Source organism: Neoarius graeffei, chromosome 24 (genome assembly GCF_027579695.1).
Source record: "Neoarius graeffei isolate fNeoGra1 chromosome 24, fNeoGra1.pri, whole genome shotgun sequence".
NCBI lineage: Eukaryota > Metazoa > Chordata > Actinopteri > Siluriformes > Ariidae > Neoarius > Neoarius graeffei.
In genome coordinates this window covers 18846471-18866792 of record NC_083592.1, presented here as the reverse complement: position 1 = coordinate 18866792, position 20322 = coordinate 18846471, and the positions used below count along the sequence as shown (strand labels likewise).

At 43.8% G+C, this 20322-nt stretch overlaps 1 protein-coding gene across 11 annotated transcripts in view; it reads right to left on the bottom strand.

The window, feature by feature from the left end:
* The window catches only part of LOC132872214 (probable E3 ubiquitin-protein ligase HECTD4), an 868395-nt gene that overhangs the window by 582685 nt on the left and 265388 nt on the right, over positions 1 to 20322 (bottom strand). For all 11 annotated transcript variants that reach the window (XR_009651396.1, XR_009651397.1, XM_060906858.1 and 8 more), the window contains exons 12-13: positions 14906 to 15138; positions 12110 to 12252 (exon numbers count right to left, since the gene is read on the bottom strand). Coding sequence is in view for 9 of the 11 variants with exons in the window: in XM_060906858.1 (XP_060762841.1) it covers positions 12110 to 12252; positions 14906 to 15138 (376 nt within the window). In the remaining 2 variants the exon portion in view is untranslated. The remainder of the gene's footprint in view (positions 1 to 12109; positions 12253 to 14905; positions 15139 to 20322) is intronic.

The following is a 20322-nucleotide window of genomic DNA, read 5'->3' as shown; positions in this document are numbered from 1 at the left end:
CCGGCTGCTTCTGTCCTGTGTCACATCATCAATAAACACTAGTGACCCAGTGCCACTGGCAGCCATGCATGCCCAAGCCATCACACTGTCTCCGCCGTGTTTTACAGATGATGTGGTATGCTTTAGAGAGCCAAGGCCAGGGAGCAGACGAACAGGCTAAACCGACTGTCTGCTAGCTGCACAGAGTCGTCACTCAGGGCCCACTACATCGAGACTGTGTCTGTTCCCCGAGCTCAACAAAAAGGTAGAAATTTTCAGAGAGTTTGTTCCAGTAACCTAATCAATATAAAATTAGATCATACTGACTGTACAGCTGCTGCCAGCACCTTTGATCTAAAGGTGGGGCTATTAAATATTAGATCTCTTACATCTAAAGCGCTAATGGTTAATGAACTCATTACTGATCAGGAGTTTAATGTACTGTGTTTAACAGAAACATGGATTAAGCCAAATGAATATATAGCATTAAATGAAGCGAGTCCTCCTGGATACAGTTATATACACCAGCCTCGTCTAACTAGCAGAGGAGGAGGCGTCGCAGTTATTTATAACGATTATCTAGGTGTAACACACAAACCTGGTTATAAATTTAATACATTTGAAGTTCTTCATACTCATATAATGTATGTAGCCTCGAAAAATAAGTCTACCCAGTTAATTCCATTGCTTATTATTTACAGGCCCCCGGGGCCATATTCTGAGTTTCTTTCTGAATATGCAGATTTTATCTCAGATTTGGTTATTTCCTTAGACAAAGCTTTAGTTGTCGGAGATTTTAATATTCACTTCCATAACCCAGAAGACCCTTTAAAAACAGCGTTTGTGTCCATCTTAGATTCAGTCGGGATTAACCAGAATGTCATAGGACCGACCCATAATGGTGGTCACACCCTTGATCTAATACTAACATTCAGATTAAACGTAGACAATATAGTCATACTTCCACAGTCTGAAGTTATCTCAGATCATTGTCTCATCTCATTCAAAATATGTCTGAGTAATAATATATGCACCTCACCACGCTACTGTATTAAACGTACTTTCACGTCAACTACTGCACAGAGCTTTATAAATGATCTCCCGGAGCTGTCAACTTTGATTGGGTCACTGTCAGCCCCTGCAGAACTCGATCAGGCAACTGAATGCTTAGAGTCAACATTCCGCCATACTTTAGATAATGTAGCTCCTCTAAAAAGGAAAATGGTCAGAGACAAAAAATTAGCACCCTGGTATAATGATGACACTCGCACATTAAAACAGACCACTCGAAAATTGGAACGTAAATGGCGTCAAACAAAATTGGTAGTGTTCAAATTAGCTTGGAAGGAGAGCTTCCTGAAGTATAGAAAAGCTCTTAGTGCTGCGAGATCAACATATTTCTCCTCCCTAATAGAAGATAACAAAAATAATCCTAGATTCCTATTTAATACTGTAGCAAAATTAACCAGGAATAAGTCCACTATCAACACATGCACACCTGCAGTATGTAGTAGCAACGACTTCATGAATTTTTTTAATGACAAAATTGAGAATATCCGACAAAAAATTCAAACTACTAATTTAAGGTTAGACAATGAAAGTGACCTTGTAGTTAACAATATAACTGTATCAGATCATCAGTTAGAATGTTTTACTCCCCTAAAAGAAACTGAATTACTTTCATTAATCTCTACATCAAAAGCCTCAACTTGCGTACTAGATCCCTTACCGACACATCTATTCAAACAGATAATGCCTGGAGTAATTGAACCGCTTCTAAAAATAATAAATTCTTCTCTTATGATTGGCTATGTACCCAAATCCTTTAAACTAGCAGTTATCAAACCCCTGATTAAAAAACCTGACCTTGATCCCTGTCAGCTGTCCAATTATCGGCCAATATCAAACCTCCCCTTTATCTCCAAGATCCTTGAAAAAGCTGTGGCACAGCAGTTATGCTCATATTTACATAGGAATAACATCCATGAAATGTATCAGTCAGGATTTAGACCTCATCATAGCACAGAGACAGCACTGGTTAAAGTAGTAAACGACCTACTGTTGGCGTCTGATCAGGGCTGTGTCTCGCTACTTGTGTTGCTTGACCTTAGTGCAGCATTTGATACCATTGATCATTCCATTCTTCTGGATAGACTAGAAAATGTTGTGGGAGTTAAGGGAATGGCCCTCTCCTGGCTCAGGTCTTATCTAACTGATCGTTATCAGTATGTTGATATAAATGGTGATATTTCTAGACGTACCGAGGTAAAGTTTGGTGTTCCACAAGGTTCTGTCTTGGGTCCACTGCTTTTTTCTCTATATATGTTACCTCTGGCCCCTCCTAGAACTGCCACCTTATTGTGGTGGAGGGGTTTGTGTGCTTGAATGATCCTAGGAGCTATGTTGTCGGGGGCATTATGCCCCTGTTAGGGTTTCCCAAGGCAGACAGGTCCTAGGTGACAGGCCAGACCAAGAGCAGTTCACCAAAAAACCCCTATGGAGAAAAAATCCAGGACCGTGACGTCGCCCGGTAGGACGCAGCCGGGGCCCCACCCTGGAGCCAGGCCCGGGGTTGGGGCTCGTATGCGAGCGCTTGGTGGTCGGGGCCCGGCCGGGCTCAGCCCGAAGAGGCGACGTGGGCCCGACCTCCTGTGGGTTCACCACCCACAGAGGTAGCAGTAGGGGTTTGGTGCAGTGTGGATTGGGTGGCAGTCGAAGGCAGGGGCCTCGACGACCTGACCCCCGGACACAGCGGCTGGCTGTTGGGACATGGAATGTCACTTCGCTGGGGGGGAAGGAGCCTGAGCTTGTGCGGGAGGTTGAGAGGTACCGGCTAGAGATAGTCGGGCTCACCTCCACGCACAGCTTGGGCTCTGGAACCCAGCTCCTCGAGAGGGGCTGGACTTTCCACTTCTCTGGAGTCGCCCATGGTGAGCGGCGGCGGGCTGGTGTGGGCTTCCTTATAGCTCCCCAGCTCAGCCGCCATGTGTTGGAGTTTACCCCAGTGAACGAGAGGGTCGCCTCTCTGCGCCTTCGGATTGGGGAGAGGGCTCTTGCTGTTGTTTGTGCCTACGGGCCAAATAGCAGTATAGAGTATCCGGCCTTCTTGGAGTCCCTGGGAGAGGTACTGAGGGGTGCTCAGACTGGGGACTCCATTGTGCTACTGGGGGACTTCAATGCTCACGTGGGCGATGACAGTGACACCTGGAGGGGCGTGGTTGGGAGGAACGGCCTCCCCGATCTGAACCCGAGTGGTGTTTTGTTATTGGACTTCTGTGCTAGTCACAGTTTGTCCATAACGAACACCATGTTCGAGCATAGGGGTGTCCATAAGTGCACGTGGCACCAGGACACCTTAGGTCGGAGGTCGATGATCGACTTTGTAGTCGTGTCATCTGATCTCCGACCCTATGTCTTGGACACTCGGGTGAAGAGAGGGGCTGAGTTGTCAACTGATCACCACCTGGTGGTGAGTTGGATCCGCTGGCGGAGGAGGAAGCTGGACAGACCTGGCAGGCCCAAACGTATGGTGAGGGTCTGCTGGGAACGTCTGGCCGAGCACTCTGTTGGGGAGGTCTTTAACTCCCACCTCCGGGAGAGCTTTTCCCAGCTTCCGAGGGAGGCGGGGGACATTGAGTCTGAGTGGACCATGTTCTCTACCTCCATTGTGGACGCAGCTGTTCGGAGCTGTGGCCGCAAGGTCTCCGGTGCCTGTCGTGGCGGCAATCCCCGAACCCGGTGGTGGACACCGGAAGTAAGGGATGCCGTCAAGCTGAAGAAGGAGTCCTATCGGGCCATGTTGACCTCCGGGACTCCTGAGGCAGCCGACGGGTATCGGCAGGCCAGGCGTGCTGCAGCTCGGGCAGTTGCGGAGGCAAAAACTCGGAACTGGGAGGAGTTCGGGGAGGCCATGGAGAAGGACTATCGGTCGGCCTCGAAGAAATTCTGGCAAACCGTCCGGCGCCTCAGGAGGGGGAAGCAGTACTCTGCCAACACTGTTTACAGTGCGGGTGGGGAGCTGTTGACCTCGACTGGGGACATTGTCGGGCGGTGGAAGGAATACTTTGAGGATCTCCTCAATCCCACCGTCATGTCTTCCACTGAGGAGACTGAGGCTGATGACTCAGAGGTGGACTCGTCCATTACCCAAGCCGAAGTCACTGAGGTGGTTTGCAAGCTCCTCGGTGGCAAGGCACCGGGGGTGGATGAGATCCGCCCTGAGTATCTCAAGTCTCTGGATGTTGTGGGGCTGTCTTGGTTGACACGCCTCTGCAACATCGCGTGGCGGTCGGGGACAGTGCCTCTGGAGTGGCAGACTGGGGTGGTGGTCCCTCTTTTTAAGAAAGGGGACCGGAGAGTGTGCTCCAATTATAGGGGAATCACACTTCTCAGCCTCCCAGGGAAAGTTTACTCCAGGGTACTGGAGAGGAGAATTCGACCGATAGTCGAACCTCGGATCCAGGAGGAACAATGCGGTTTTCGTCCTGGTCGCGGAACACTGGACCAGCTCTATACCCTTCATAGGGTGCTCGAGGGTTCATGGGAGTTTGCCCAACCAGTCCACATGTGCTTTGTGGATCTGGAGAAGGCATTCGACCGTGTCCCCCGTGGTATTCTGTGGGGGGTGCTTCGGGAGTATGGGGTTCGGGGCTCTTTGCTAAGGGCTGTCCGGTCCCTGTACGAACGGAGCAGGAGTCTGGTTCGCATTGCCGGCAGTAAGTCAGACCTGTTCCCAGTGCATGTTGGACTCCGTCAGGGCTGCCCTTTGTCACCGGTTCTGTTCATAATTTTTATGGACAGAATTTCTAGGCGCAGCCAGGGGCCGGAAGGAATCCTGTTTGGGAACCACAGGATTTCATCTCTGCTTTTTGCGGATGATGTTGTCCTGTTGGCTTCTTCAAACCAGGACCTTCAGCATGCACTGGGGCGGTTTGCAGTCGAGTGTGAAGCGGCTGGGATGAGAATCAGCACCTCCAAGTCCGAGGCCATGGTTCTCGACCGGAAAAGGGTGGCTTGCCCTCTCCAGGTTGGTGGAGAAGTCCTGCCTCAAGTGGAGGAGTTTAAGTATCTCGGGATCTTGTTCACGAGTGAGGGAAGGATGGAGCGTGAGATCGACAGGCGGATCGGTGCAGCCTCCGCAGTGATGCGGTCGCTTTACCGGTCCGTCGTGGTGAAGAAGGAGCTGAGCCAAAAGGCGAAGCTCTCAATTTACCGGTCGATCTACGTTCCGACTCTCACCTATGGTCATGAGCTTTGGGTAATGACAGAAAGAACAAGATCGCGGATACAAGCGGCTGAAATGAGTTTCCTTCGCAGGGTGGCTGGGCGCTCCCTTAGAGATAGGGTGAGAAGCACAGTCACTCGGGAGGAGCTCGGAGTAGAGCCGCTGCTCCTCCACATCGAGAGGAACCAGCTGAGGTGGCTCGGGCATCTTTTTCGGATGCCTCCTGGACGCCTCCCTGGGGAGGTGTTCCAGGCATGTCCCCCCGGGAGGAGGCCCCGGGGAAGACCCAGGACACGCTGGAGGGACTATGTCTCTCGGCTGGCCTGGGAACGCCTCGGTGTTCTTCCCGAGGAGCTGGCCGAGGTGTCTGGGGAAAGGGAAGTTTGGGCTTCCATGCTTAGACTGCTGCCTCCGCGACCCGGTCCTGGATAAGCGGAAGAAGACGAGACGAGACGAGATGTTACCTCTGGGTGATATTATTCGTAAACATTGTATTAGTTTCCACTGTTATGCTGATGACACACAGTTGTATGTCTCTGCAAAACCTGATGAGAGACACCAGCTTAATAGAATTGAGGAATGTGTTAAGGACATTAGACACTGGATGCTTATAAATTTCCTTCTGCTTAACTCTGACAAGACTGAAGTACTTGTGCTAGGACCACATACAGCTAGAAGTAAGTTTTCTGATTACACAGTAACTCTGGATGGCCTTTCTGTTTCTTCACGTGCAGCAGTAAAAGACCTCGGAGTGATTATTGACCCCAGTCTTTCATTCGAAACTCACATTGATAACATCACCCGGATAGCTTTCTTTCTTCTCAGAAATATTGCAAAGATAAGAAATTTAATGTCATTGCATGATGCAGAAAAACTAGTCCATGCTTTTGTTACCTCCAGGTTGGATTATTGTAATGCCTTACTGTCTGGATGTTCCAATAAGTGCATAAACAAGCTCCAGTTAGTTCAAAATGCAGCAGCAAGAGTCCTTACTAGAACTAGAAAATATGACCACATCACGCCTGTCTTATCCACACTGCATTGGCTCCCAATCAAATTTCATATTGATTATAAAATACTACTATTGACCTTTAAAGCACTAAATGGTCTCGCACCACAGTACCTGAGTGAACTTCTGCTCCTCTATGACCCGCCACGCCTACTTAGATCAAAAGGTGCAGGCTATCTGCTGGTACCTCGTATAGTGAAGGCTACATCAGGGGGCAGAGCCTTTTCTTACAAAGCCCCACTGTTATGGAACAGCCTTCCAAGTAATGTTCGGGAATCAGACACAGTCTCAGCATTTAAGTCTAGGCTGAAAACATATCTGTTTAGTCAAGCCTTTTGTTAATGGTGTTTATGAGGTAAAGGAGTAGATCTGGAGGGTCCTCAGACATACACTGGAGATCAAAATTAGAGAACAACTTATAAAAACTTGAATAATTTTGAAATAATACCATCTTCACTGCTCAACAGTTAAATGACATTTTATTGTGTCCATATCATGATTCAACAACATTTTTTTCACAAAATGACTAAAGGCATTTCACAAAAAAAAATATTTTTCAGAAAACGCACTGATCAAAATTAGAGAACACACTGATCAAAATTAGAGAACACACTGATCAAAATTAGAGAACAACAATCTGGAACAAAAATCTGAAGGTTACAACAGTCAGCAATTAGTAAGAAGTGTACAGGCCTCTGCTGTGAATGACTTCAGCACATCTGCGGCCACAGGATAGCACTAGTCTCTCACACTGCTCTGGTGTGATTTTGGTCCATTCTTCTTCCAGCCTCCTCCACAGTTCGGTGATTGTAGAGGGTTTCTTGACCATAACTTTGTCACCAAGGATTTTCCAGAGGTTCTCTATTGGGTTGAGATCAGGACTCTGGGCAGGCCATGCCATTAATTCAATGTTTTCACCTTCAAGGAAATTCTTTACCCGTTTTGCTGTGTGACATGGAGCATTGTCCTGCATAAAGACTGCAGGCTGATTGGGCGATGAACGCAAGTAAGGAACCATGTGCTGTTGAAGAAGGTTCTGATACACATTTGCATTCACTCGGCCATGTAGCTGTACAAGAGGCCCAACTCCCGCAGCAGAAAACATGCCCCAAACCATGACACTTCCTCCTCCACCTTTCACTGACTTCTTTACACACTTTGGGTTTAGTCTTTCTCCAATGTGTCGCCGAACATAATGCTTCCCATCAGACCCAAATAAATTAAATTTGCTTTCATCACTGAAGTGAACCCTGGACTAGTTCTCCTCTGTCCACACAACATGCTCCTCAGCAAAGCTCAGTCTAGCTTTTTGATTTTTTTTGCTAATGAGAGGTTTGGTCACTGCAGTGTGGGCCTTCAGTCCAAATGCTCTTAAACGGCGAGCCACTGTATGGCGAGACAGATCCTTACCATGTTCAGCACTGAACTGGCGAGCAATTCCACCTGCAGTATGGAAACGATTACCCATTGACATCCTTCGCAGTGACCTGTCCTCTCTTGCATTTGTCTTCCGTGGACGACCAGCCTTCTTGGGCGACTTGAATGAGTTTGTAGTTTTGTAAAGATTCAATATTCTTGAAATCACAGATTTGGAACGATCAACTTGTCTTGCTATGGCTGATAGGGTCATCCCTTTGGTTTTCATCTGGACAACCTGCTGCCGGAGGCTTTCAGTCACTTTAGAACGACCCACCATCTTGCAAAGTCAATGAAACTGGCAGTTAGAATGCCACTTAAATAGGGGTTGACTGATAATCAAGGAAATTAGCACCATGTGCTAGATTAGCACCGTTAAGTGGGAGGCACCTGAAAGTGTTCTCTAATTTTGATCAGTGCATTTTTTGCAAAATGCAGGTTTTTTGTTGAAATGCGTTATCCATTTTGTGAAAAAGTGTTGTTGTAGCATGGTATAGACACAACAAAATGTCCTTAAACTGTTGAGCAGTGAAGATGGTATTATTTCAAAATTATTCAAGTTTTTATAAGTTGTTCTCTAATTTTGATCTCCAGTGTAGAGTGTTTTGGTAAACTGGGATGTATGGATGCTGTCAGTCCCCACTCGCTTGCTCACTCGAGTTTGTTGACGGTGTAGTGGCTAGCTGCTTTATGTCCCGGGGCTCCTTCATGCCTGTGTTACCTTCTGGCTCTCTCCTTTTAGTTATGCTGTCATAGTTAGTTGCCGGAGTCCCTGCTTGTACTCGGTGCAATATGTATACTGTTCCTACTTATTCAGGTGACATTGGGCATACCTAACCACCTGTGTTTTCTTTCTCTCCCCCCACCCCAAATCTGTCCCTCTGAGTTACATGGAGTCAACAGGAAATCTTTTGGTGGAGACGGTGGGGACCTCGACTGGCTATCGTAGCCTGCAGGGAATCGGCCGTCAGACATTCTGTCGCATGTCCCAGACCCGGTGAAATGTAACTGAATTGTCTTGGCCAGGCCTAAGGGTCCCATCTGCATCTCATCATTGCTGAGGAGTGTGCTCCCATCACCCAATCAAGCATCCAGCCAGAGCAGGTCATGATATATTTTTTACCATATTAACATGCCATTGTGTGTTATGCCTGATGTAAAGACTCTCGTCTCTGCGAGCCTACCACACAGATTTAATACTTGTCATTTTTAGGGCATACCTAACAACGTGTTTTCTTTCTCTCTCTCTCTTCCCCCCCCATCTGTCCCTCTGAGTTACATGTTGATCCTGGGATTGAGATGCTGGCCTCTTCTGCCCCTCGGACCTGCTTGATCCATCCTGGTGCCCTGTGTCTGGTCGGAGTTTTATCGCCCCACTCCTGTGAAGGACGGCCCCATGAGGACAGTTGAGGGTTATACCTGTTAAAACTGTTAATATTATAGTCAGGCTGTCTGTTGTTGCCCAAATGAGGATGGGTTCCCTTTTGAGTCTGGTTCCTCTCGAGGTTTCTTCCTCATGTCGTCTGAGGGAGTTTTTCCTTGCCACCGTCGCCACAGGCTTGCTCATTGGGGATAGATTAGGGATAAAATTAGCTCATGTTTTAAGTCATTCAAATTCTGTAAAGCTGCTTTGCGACAATGTTTATTGTTAAAAGCGCTGTACAAATAAACTTGATTTGAAACTTGATTTGACTTTAGATCATGAGTTGTACCACGCCTTCGCCATACTTTTTTCTTTCCATCATTCTGGTAGAGGTTGATCTTGGTTTCATCTGTCCAAAGAATGTTCTTCCAGAACTGTGCTGGCTTTTTTGATGTTTTTTAGCAAAGTCCAATCTAGCCTTTTTATTCTTGAGGCTTATGAGTGGCTTGCAGTGAACCCTCTGTATTTACTTTCATACAGTCTTCTCTTTATGGTAGATTTGGATATTGATACGCCTACCTCCTGGAGAGTGTTGTTCACTTGGTTGGCTGTTGTGAAGGCATTTCTCTTCACCATGGAAATTATTCTGCGATCATCCACCACTGTTGTCTTCTGTGGGCGTCCAGGTCTTTTTGCACTGATGAGTTCACCAGTGCTTTCTTTCTTTCTCAGGATGTACCAAACTGTAGATTTTGCCACTCCTAATATTGTAGCAATTTCTCAGATGGATTTTTTCTGTTTTCGCAGCTTAAGGATGGCTTGTTTCACCTGCATGGAGAGCTCCTTTGACCGCATGTTTTCTTCAAAGCAAAATCTTCCAAATGCAAGCACCACACCTCAAATCAACTCCAGGGCTTTTGTCTGCTTAATTGAGAATGACATAACGAAGGAATTTCCCACACCTGCCCATGAAATAGCCTTTGAGTCAATTGTCCAATTACTTTTGGTCCCTTTAAAAACAGGGTGGCACATGTTAAGGAGCTGAAACTCCTAAACCCTTCATCCAATTTTAATGTGGATACCCTCAAATGAAAGCTGAAAGTCTGGACTTTATGTCCATTATATAACTATAACCTGAATATGTTTCAGTAAACAGGTAAAAAAAAAAAATTTGTGTCAGTGTCCAAATGTATATGGACCTAACTGTATATTGTAAGTCACTTTGAACAAAAGTGTCTGCCAAATACCATAACCATATTAGCCATAAGCACCTCGATCTAGTCTAATAGAACTCTGCCAGCCTACTGTACCAAAAGCTAGGTCAGAGAACCATAGGCTGACCATTTTAATGCAGATTTTGCATCTGTCAAACTTTGGAAACAATAAACACACCATACTTAAATAATTCCTTGTTTATGCATTTGTCCAAACTTCTTCAACTTCCTAACTACCCTGATCATTCCAGGTATTGGATGGTATTTGTAGGCTATTTGTTTACACTAGTACTTCAGCACCGGTTGCTCTTGGATTATTTTGGCTACATGCACTTGTTAGTCATTCTGAATGAAAACGTTAACTAAATGACCTGTAATGTAGTGTAATGTTTGAATAATGTACAATATCTAAACAACAATTACATAGAATTAATGTTGCTGATTAATCAATTTCTGGGGGAATAAGTTAAACACAATGGGGTGTTATTCAAGTAAAAATGGTTTAAAATTTTTTTTGTGTTTGACTAGAGCAGACCTGGGCATTTTACGGCCCTTTGGTTCATTCTGACCGGCCCGCGTAAGATTAATTAGAAATTACAAAATAAACGTATTTTCTAATTTTACCTCATGCATGGACTGAATGTGCATTGCTTTTATTTTGAAGTTGTGTTCAACAAAAACGCAATGCGCGCGACATGAACATGACATGAAATCCCATGAAACCTAATCCAGCGATAACTACTTCCGTAATTTGTCCAGACCAACCACAAACTTGTACGTCATCCTTCAAACGGTCCAGCCAATCACATAGTGTGACGTCACCAGCAGGCGCCGGAGCCCGAGCCGATCTGTAGATCTGATTCCTACACCGAATCGACTGATGATCATCTGTCAGCTGTGCTTCGCATCTCCACCTCAGACATTCAACCTGACTCTGATGCACTCGTTAAAGACCAACAGAGACTAGATTTCTCTCACTGAACAAATAAAAAACTGAAAAACACCAAATGAGGTGATTAGACTACAAATGTGGGAATCATTATTATAATATGATGTATCTTGCTTGATATTTGGAGTAGAAAGACAATATTGTGATGTCTTTATTGTGTTTTGGGGTGAATGTGACTGAAAAAAAATGGTACAAACGTTCACATTTTGTTAACCATTGTTTTGGGAAATTTGATTGAATAAATGACATTTTTTGTAAGGCAACCTCATTTCTTCCATACTCTTACCAGTCTTAGCAGCTTGTAAAAACAATGTTATTTATTGCTTTATATAAAGAAATACAATTAATATTATGCAGAATTTAGTTCAGCCTTTTGGTCCGGCCCTCCACAAAATTTTCTGTTTCTCATGTGGCCCCATGGAAAAAATAATTGCCCACCCCTGGACTAGAGGAAATTTAAGGATCACTTTATTTTTGGCCTGGGCCACTAAGAATTCAGGGATACTAGCCTGAGTGGCGACCAAGCACTGAAGTTAATTTTTAGCCCTTTTAATTACCACCTTTATCACTGAAATATTTTCAACCTCATTTTCAGTGACATTAGAATTGTCTGAAAATAAAGAACATTTTCTCAGAAAATGCTTCTTTATCCAAAGTTCTTAAATTTATTTCTTAAATAAAGCAGTGGTACCCACCAACACAAGTAATGAACTCTTACACTCTCAATGAACTTTGCATCATTGCAACTTCAGTGGTTAAGTTGTATTGAATAAAAGTGCCTGTTTAATGTCTAACTCTGAACTCAAGCCTAAATTACAAAAGCTAAAGAATAATTATTGCCATCATGCATCTACGATGAAATCATATTAACCAAATGTTTTCCATATCAAATTTCTAACACTTGCATTTAATATCTCCGACCACAGTGCAATAAGGACATTATGTAGTTTCTGACCTGATGGCCAGGCAAACTTCTCTTTGGATTTCTGCCCCGATCTGATCAAGAGGGGCCATGAGTAGTTGCCACAGAAGCAATCCAGAACGTCTTATACTTTCTTGGTTCTGCTCTGACTGGGGGTTAAAGAACCGAAACACCACCTGAAATAAGACCAAAGAAATTACTTTGCCGAAATTATTTACTGTAGCTAGCTTATTTAATATTTCCCATCAAGGACATGCCTTGATTTGAAGGATTATTCTGAGGCTGATTTATACTTTTGCGAGCATGTCTCTGCATGCACATTAGGGCACTCTGTACTGATGCATACATAGGGTGAAGTATTCATACTCGCATGTACATGTCCTCTAGGAGGACCCATCACATGAATCACACCGGAATTTGCTGAATTACACAGCAAAGAACAGTAGTTCCATGTTTCACTGTAGGAAAATGAAATAGAAGATAATATATAGATTTAGGCACTGCCTAAAAGCAGAGCTCCCATCTGTTTCTGGGCTGTAGAATTTTCTTATATCATAGCCAGCCTCTTTTGTTTTATTTCTTTACCATTATAGTTACTATACTGTTTCCTTACGTTGTACAAGACATCGGGCGACAACAGCGACAAGTTACTTCTATACTGTCCTAACTACTACTCTACTTCACTACTCACTTCACTAGTTGTTGCGTTTCCTGTGGTGGCAGGCACGCACACACGCACAGGACCGAAACCATCAGAAAACAACTCGATGGGTACATCGAGAATTATGTATCCACGCTCTATGCCGATGGGGCTCTGCTCAGCTCCACTAACACACACGTTTTGAAAAGTGCTAGAAAAAAGAAACCACTGTCTGATTATTTGAAGTCTGTTAGAAGAAAGACAAATTAAAGTGTGCGATCTTGCAGGATTTAACTGTATTATAATGAACTGTTTAAAGGTTTTTAACAAACTCCACATTTAGAAAGCAGTTTTGGAGCATAAGCTTGTCTATAGAAAACTGGAAAATTCTGGATGCAATAAGGGAAAATGTTCTTGTTTACACTTTGTTTAGCATTTTATTTATACTTCAGATATACACCAAATCAGCCATAGCATTAAAACTTCCGCCAGGTGAAGTGAATAACCTCGATTACCTCATTACAAAGGCACCTGTCAAGGGGTAGGATATTAGGCAGCAAGTAAACAGTCAGTTGAAGGCAGGAAAAAAATGGGCAAGCGAAAGGATCTGAGCAACTTTGACAAGGACCAAATTATGACTGCTAGACGACTTGGTGAGAGCATCTCCAAAACAACAGGTTTTGTGGGGTGCTCCTGGTATGTAGTGGTTAGTGCCTACCAAAAGTGATCCAAGGAAAGACAACTGGTGAACTGGCGACAGTATCCTGGGCACCCAAGGTTCACTGATGCACATGGGGAGCGAATGGTATTCCATCTGGTCCTATCCCACAGAAAAGCTACTGTAGTACAAAATGCTGAAAAAGTTAATGCTTGCAATGACAGAAAGGTGTCAGACCACACACTGCATATCAGCTTGCTGTGTATGGAGCTGTGTAGCTGCAGTCCTGTTCAACATGCCCATGCTGACCCCGTCCAATGTCGAATGTACCTAAAGTGAGCACATGAGCATCAGAACTGGGCCATGGATTAATGGAAGGTGACCTGGTCAGATGGATCATGTTTTCTTTTACATCATGTGGACGGCTGGGTGTGTGTCTGTCACATACCTGGGGAAGAGATGGCACCAGGAGGCACTATGGACATAAGGCAAGTTGTTGCAGACCAAGTATACCCCTTAATGGAAACAGTATTCCCTAATGGCAGTGGCCTCTTTCAACAGGAAAATGTGCCATGCCACACTGGAAACTTGTTCAAGAATGGTTTGAGGAACATAAGAGTCCAAGGTGTTGACTTGATCTCCAAATTCCCCAGATTACAATCTGATCAAACATTTGCACTGCAAAAAATTGAAAACTGAATTTGAGGAGAAAATTATTTAATACTAGTGAAATTATTTTGCTGCACTGACAGATATTTTTACTTGATAAGACATCTTAGAATAAGTTGGTTGCAATCTAGAACTAAATTTAATAATCTCAGAATTGGTGTCTTGTATTCTTCTAATAGGAAATGTTAGATAGTCTCAACTATTTTAAAGATATTTTCACTTGCTAAGATATCATTTTTTGCAGTGTGTGGGATGTGCTGGACAAACAAGTCTGATCCCCCAAGGCCCCACCTCACAATTTAGAAGGCTTAAAGGATCACCTACAAATATCTTGGTGCCAGAAACCACAACATACATTTCATAGGTCTTGTGGAGTCCATACCTCGACCGACCAGAGCTGTTTCAACAGCACAAGGAGGAGCTACACAATATTAGGCATGTTGTTTTCATGTTACAGCTGATTGGTGTATTTTGAACAGTATTACTCAGAAGTATATAATATTAATCTGGATTTGATTAAACCCACAGAAGAAATTGTCACCACTCATAAAATCATTTATGTGTACACAAGAGACACCCCTCTCCGCCAACCAGTCATTTCCTGACACCGCACCATAGATACGCACACGTTAAAACACAGTTAGCTTATGGGAAGACTGAGCGCTAGCACTCTCTTAGCTCTGTGTGCCACGTGTACCCATGATCCCCTTCTCTGTATTATGATACAAAGACACACATACACGTTAAAACAGAAGTATAAATCAGCCTTGATACAGCATGCCAGCTACATATTTTAAATAAACATATTCAGTTTATCTGTATTACATAACTAAGAGCTCTCATTAAAAATATTAAGTAGCACCTGAAAGACCACAAGGATGCAACGGATGATGCAGATGTCAGAATTCACCATGGCTTTTTCCATTATGTCACAGATAGCACTAAAGTGGCAGGCTTCCATTGGTTGTTGTTTGTTCAGGAAGGAGCTCAGAGGTGAGTTGCCACTAGCAGTCCACAGGTTCTGATGGTGGATGCACATGGCACCAACATGGTGGAGCAGCTGACTGATTACTTCACCCATTTCCACAGTCTCTTCTGTGGAAAAGCATGCAAACAAATTTCCAACTAATTTTCTTTTTTATAATTTTAAATTTTTTTTACACAGACATTCAAAACAGTTTATACATATAGTCTCTTACATGAGAATAACATTATATCTAAATTAAATAAATATATTCACAGAGCATTTTTAAAAGGTACTGTCAAAAGGAAGCTTTGACACAGGATCTGGGAGCAAGTCTCTAGCAAGTAGGCCAAGAGCAACTGTGACAAGAGAGAAAGGTTTTTGGGGGTTGATATAGCATTATATTGTTCGCACACTTGGTAAACTATAAGGCACAAACTGGATAAAACTATGAAAATAAAAAATTGGCAAGAGTATGCTTTTCTTAGAAACATAAATTGTGCTTCAAGATGTGCGTGGAATGTATGTTCACTTACAGCATAAACACACTTAATATGAAATGGCATTTCAAGGGCAAACAAAAATGTTTGTGGCCCAGGAAGAACTTGAGTTTGAATTTTTATTTATTTATTTATTTACTTTTTTTTTCCAAGTTAAGAGACATGACTGAAATTTACATAATTATTGATTTTTTTTAAGGAGGGAGAAAATAGGATTTATTTTAAGAAGTTAAAAATGATAATCTGATATTGTTCAGAACACAATTACTCACCAGTAGCATAGTCAACCTTTTTTTTCCTGAAGGTAAATTAATCAATATATGTTGTCAGTAGAAAAACCCCAATGTTTGTCAAAACCATTATTATTAATAAACCCATTATTGTTATATTTGTCAAAACAATGAAGCGGTAGACGATGCAAACTGACAGCACAAGAACTGTGTGTCAGAAACTTCATGAAATGGGTTTCTATGGCCGAGCAGCCTAAGATCATTATGCACAATGCCAAGTGTCAGCTAGAGTGGGTGTAAAGCACATTTCACTATCCACCAGTCTGATGGATTAATCTGGGTTTGGTGGATATCAGGAGAATGCGACCTACCAGAATGCAAAATGCCAAAAGTTCAGTGAAATGGGAATAATGGTCTAGAGCTGTTTTTCATGATTTGAGCCCCTGACTCCTACTTAAGGATAATATTAATGCTACATTATACAGACACATTTTGGATAAGTGTATTGAACCTCAATTGCAAGCCAGGCCTTTTAATCCAACATCAGCAAGCCAGGCCTTTTAATCCCTCACAAATGCTCTTTTGACTGAATAGGCACAGATTCCCACATACACTCTCCTAAATCTAATATAAAGCCCTTCCTAGTAGAGTGAAGGTTGCTATAACGCCAAAGGCTGACAAATACTTATACAGAGATATGCATCTCTGTACATTTATTCTGCAGATTAATATGCACTGCCTGGCCAAAAAAAAGTGACACATTAATATTTTGTTGGACAACCTTCAGCTTTGATTACAGCACACATTTGCTGTAGCATTGTCTTGACAACCTTATGTAGCGTCACGACATTTAATAAGAGCATTGTATAAGAGCGTCTGCTAAACGAATATAATGTAATGAAATGCAATTTATTTTCATCTGGTGTTGCATTAAAATATTTGCATTAAAGGCCAAAAATTTGCACTTCTTGAAACATAGTAACATCCTGTCTACAACCACAGGTCTCAAACATGAGAAATGAGAAGCTACTCAATGCATCAGTTAAAATTAAAAGAACTGTTGCAAGCTGAAACACATCAATCAGTGCAGTAATTAATCAAATCAAAGGCTCTTAAGTATTTGCTTGTTGAAATCTAAACAGTGACTTTTTTTTTTGGGCCAGGCTGCTTGTGTGTTGTTTATATATATATATATATATATATATATATATATATGTGTGTGTGTGTGTGTGTGTCTATATATATATATATATATATATATATATATATATATATATATATATACTCAGCAAAAATAAAAACTTGACACTCATTATTTTTCAAATAGTGTTTAGAAACTTTTCTTGAAAGAGTTCTTATTGTGGCGGCACGGTGGTGTAGTGATTAGCGCTGTCGCCTCACAGCAAGAAGGTCCGGGTTCGAGCCCCGTGGCTGGCGAGGGCCTTTCTGTGCGGAGTTTGCATGTTCTCCCCGTGTCCGCGTGGGTTTCCTCCGGGTGCTCCGGTTTCCCCCACAGTCCAAATACATCCAGGTTAGGTTAACTGGTGACTCTAAATTGACCGTAGGTGTGAATGTGAGTGTGAATGGTTGTGTGTCTATGTGTCAGCCCTGTGATGACCTGGCAACTTGTCCAGGGTGTACCCCGCCTTTCACCCGTAGTCAGCTGGGATAGGCTCCAGCTTGCCTGCGACCCTGTAGAAGGATAAAGCGGCTACAGATAATGAGATGAGTTCTTGTTGTGATTATGGTTAAATGCATTGTCAAGGGCATTACGTCACACATTCATTCTACTGGTCGGGCCTACGTAGCACGTGCGAGAGCACTGCACGCTAAAATCACGTTTCCACGTGACACAAGTGACGTGATCTATTAATACACGTGCAATTGATCTCACCATAGCAGAGTAGAGTGTCATCTCAGAAAACCAAGGTTTTATGGTTAATTATTTGTTAATTTACAATGCCACGACTGTCAAACATTCAGCGTGAACGTGCCATTGGCATGCTGAATACGGGAACATCCATCACTGACGTTGCGAGGGTTATGGGATGCAGTCGACAGACCATCCATAATCTCCAGACACGTCTCCATCAAACTGGCACCACAGCCGACCGTAAGGAACCCTCCACAGAACTTGCAGGAGCTTGGTGCCATGTTGGTATAAATATGGCGGCGCATTCCCCAAGCTGTGTTCAGACGCATCATCCAATCCATGAGGAGACGTTGTATCGCAGTTGTGAACACCCATGGAGGACACACCCGATATTGACATGATTTCATTAAGTTGTGACTCACAGTTTTTGATCATGGACATTGTTGTCGCATTTCCGGTGGAACCGATTCCATGACAAACATGATCTGTATGCTATAGCATCTTTAATGACAAGATAATTGAATACAATTGTTATTTCAAACCTATTTTCCAAAATGTTCAAATTATTGACTTTGAAACAAGTGTAAAGTTTTTATTTTTGTTGAGTTTATATATATATATATATATACACACATATATATATATATATATATATATATATATAAAATATTATATATATACACACACACAAAATTTATATATATATATATATATATATATTATCAGCTGGATAGTACAGTGGTAACGCTCACTGACTACGACGCAGGAGATCGGGGTTCGAATCCCGGTCGGGGCAAAACATCATCCAGTAAGGGTCCTTCGCCCGGGTCAACAAGGTCTGCGTCAGTTGCTAGGGAACCAGGGCAAACTGATGAGAAATGGGCTACTGGAACAAGACATTGATGGACGAGGACAGAAAATACGGATTTGCTGGAATGCTACTATACAAGCAATCCCAGAGAGAGGGGATACATGCAGCGAATGTGGGACCATTGGATGCTTCGAAACCCACAATCAAGGCTAACAAAGAAACAGCTATTAGCCCAGTGTTCCAACATCCATAATCGAAATCTGCTATCACAACTAGAGATTAATGAAATACAACAACGATGCTACGGCAAGGGGGAGCCAGGAAGACAGGTCAGCGGGGAGATGTCATCATCATCCCCACAACCAGAGATTGGGTACCAAGCCCCAACAGCTAACAGCCTCAACACAAGAGCTGCTGACCTGAGAAGGAAGATCGTGACCCAACTGGAAACCTGGAGCCCCCGACGAATACCGAAGCTGAGTTGCCAAGTACCTTCAGAAGATCTACTAGTAGATGTGAATGCTGCTCTGAAGACAATCTCCACAAGAACCATCACTGAGACCAACAAGCTGATACACAGTACAGCAACAGTAATCATGGAGATGCTTGGACACAAGGTGGGCTCGGGACATAACAAACAGTATCCACCATGGAAGAGACGATTAGAGGCCAAGATAAAGGCAGCAAGGAGAGAAGTTAGCCAGCTAGCTGAACTACAGAAAGGGAACATGGTGAATAAAGGGGCGCCCCGGAAGTACAACTCACTCTCCATACCAGAGGCACTCGAAACTGCCAAACAGCGACTAACAGCTCTGGCCACCCGGTTGAAGAGATACACCAAGGAAGGAGAGGCCAGGAGAATAAACAAGCTGTTCTCCACTGAACCAGCCAAGGTGTACTCTCAATGGCAGGGGAACAACAACCGGCCAGACACACCAAGAGCTGAGGTGGAAAAATACTGGAAAGACATATGGGAAAGAAAGGCATCATACAACACTGATGCCCAATGGTTAGTGGACCTAAGAGCTGACCACAGCAACCTCCCAGAACAAGAACCAGTAACCATCTCAATGGCAGACGTCCAAGAAAGAGTGTCAAAGATGAAGAGCTGGACAGCACCAGGCCCCGATATGATCCATACGTACTGGCTGAAGAAGCTAACTGCACTCCATGAACGCCTAGCAGCACAGATGAACCAGCTGCTGAGGGATGGGACCCATGGGACCCACCCAGAATGGCTAACCCAAGGCAGGACAGTCCTAATCATGAAGGACCCCCAGAAGGGACCCATCCCATCCAACTACCGGCCAATTACCTGTCTCTGCACAACATGGAAGGCCCTGTCAGGCATCATTGCGGCAAAAATGAGTAAGCATGTGGCTCAATACATGAGCGAGGCACAGAAAGGAATTGGCAGTAACACCAGAGGAGCCAAGCACCAGCTACTGGTCGATAGAACAGTCGCCCGAGACTGTAAGAAGAGACAGACCAACCTGTGCACTGCCTGGATTGACTACAAGAAAGCCTACGACTCAATGCCACACACATGGATACTGGAATGTCTGGAACTGTATAAGATCAACAGGAACCTAAGGACCTTCATACAGAACTCAATGGAAATGTGGAAGACAACCCTAGAGGCCAACTCAAAACCCATTGCCCAAGTCAACATCAAGTGCGGCATACACCAAGGAGATGCGCTATCACCACTGCTGTTCTGCATGGGCCTGAACCCCCTCAGTCGGATCATCACGAAGAGCGGCTACGGGTACCGATTCCGTAGTGGGGCAACAATCAGCCACCTGCTCTACATGGATGACATCAAGCTGTATGCCAGGAACGAGCGAGAAATAGACTCGCTGATCCACACCACCCGGATCTACAGCGATGACATAGGGATG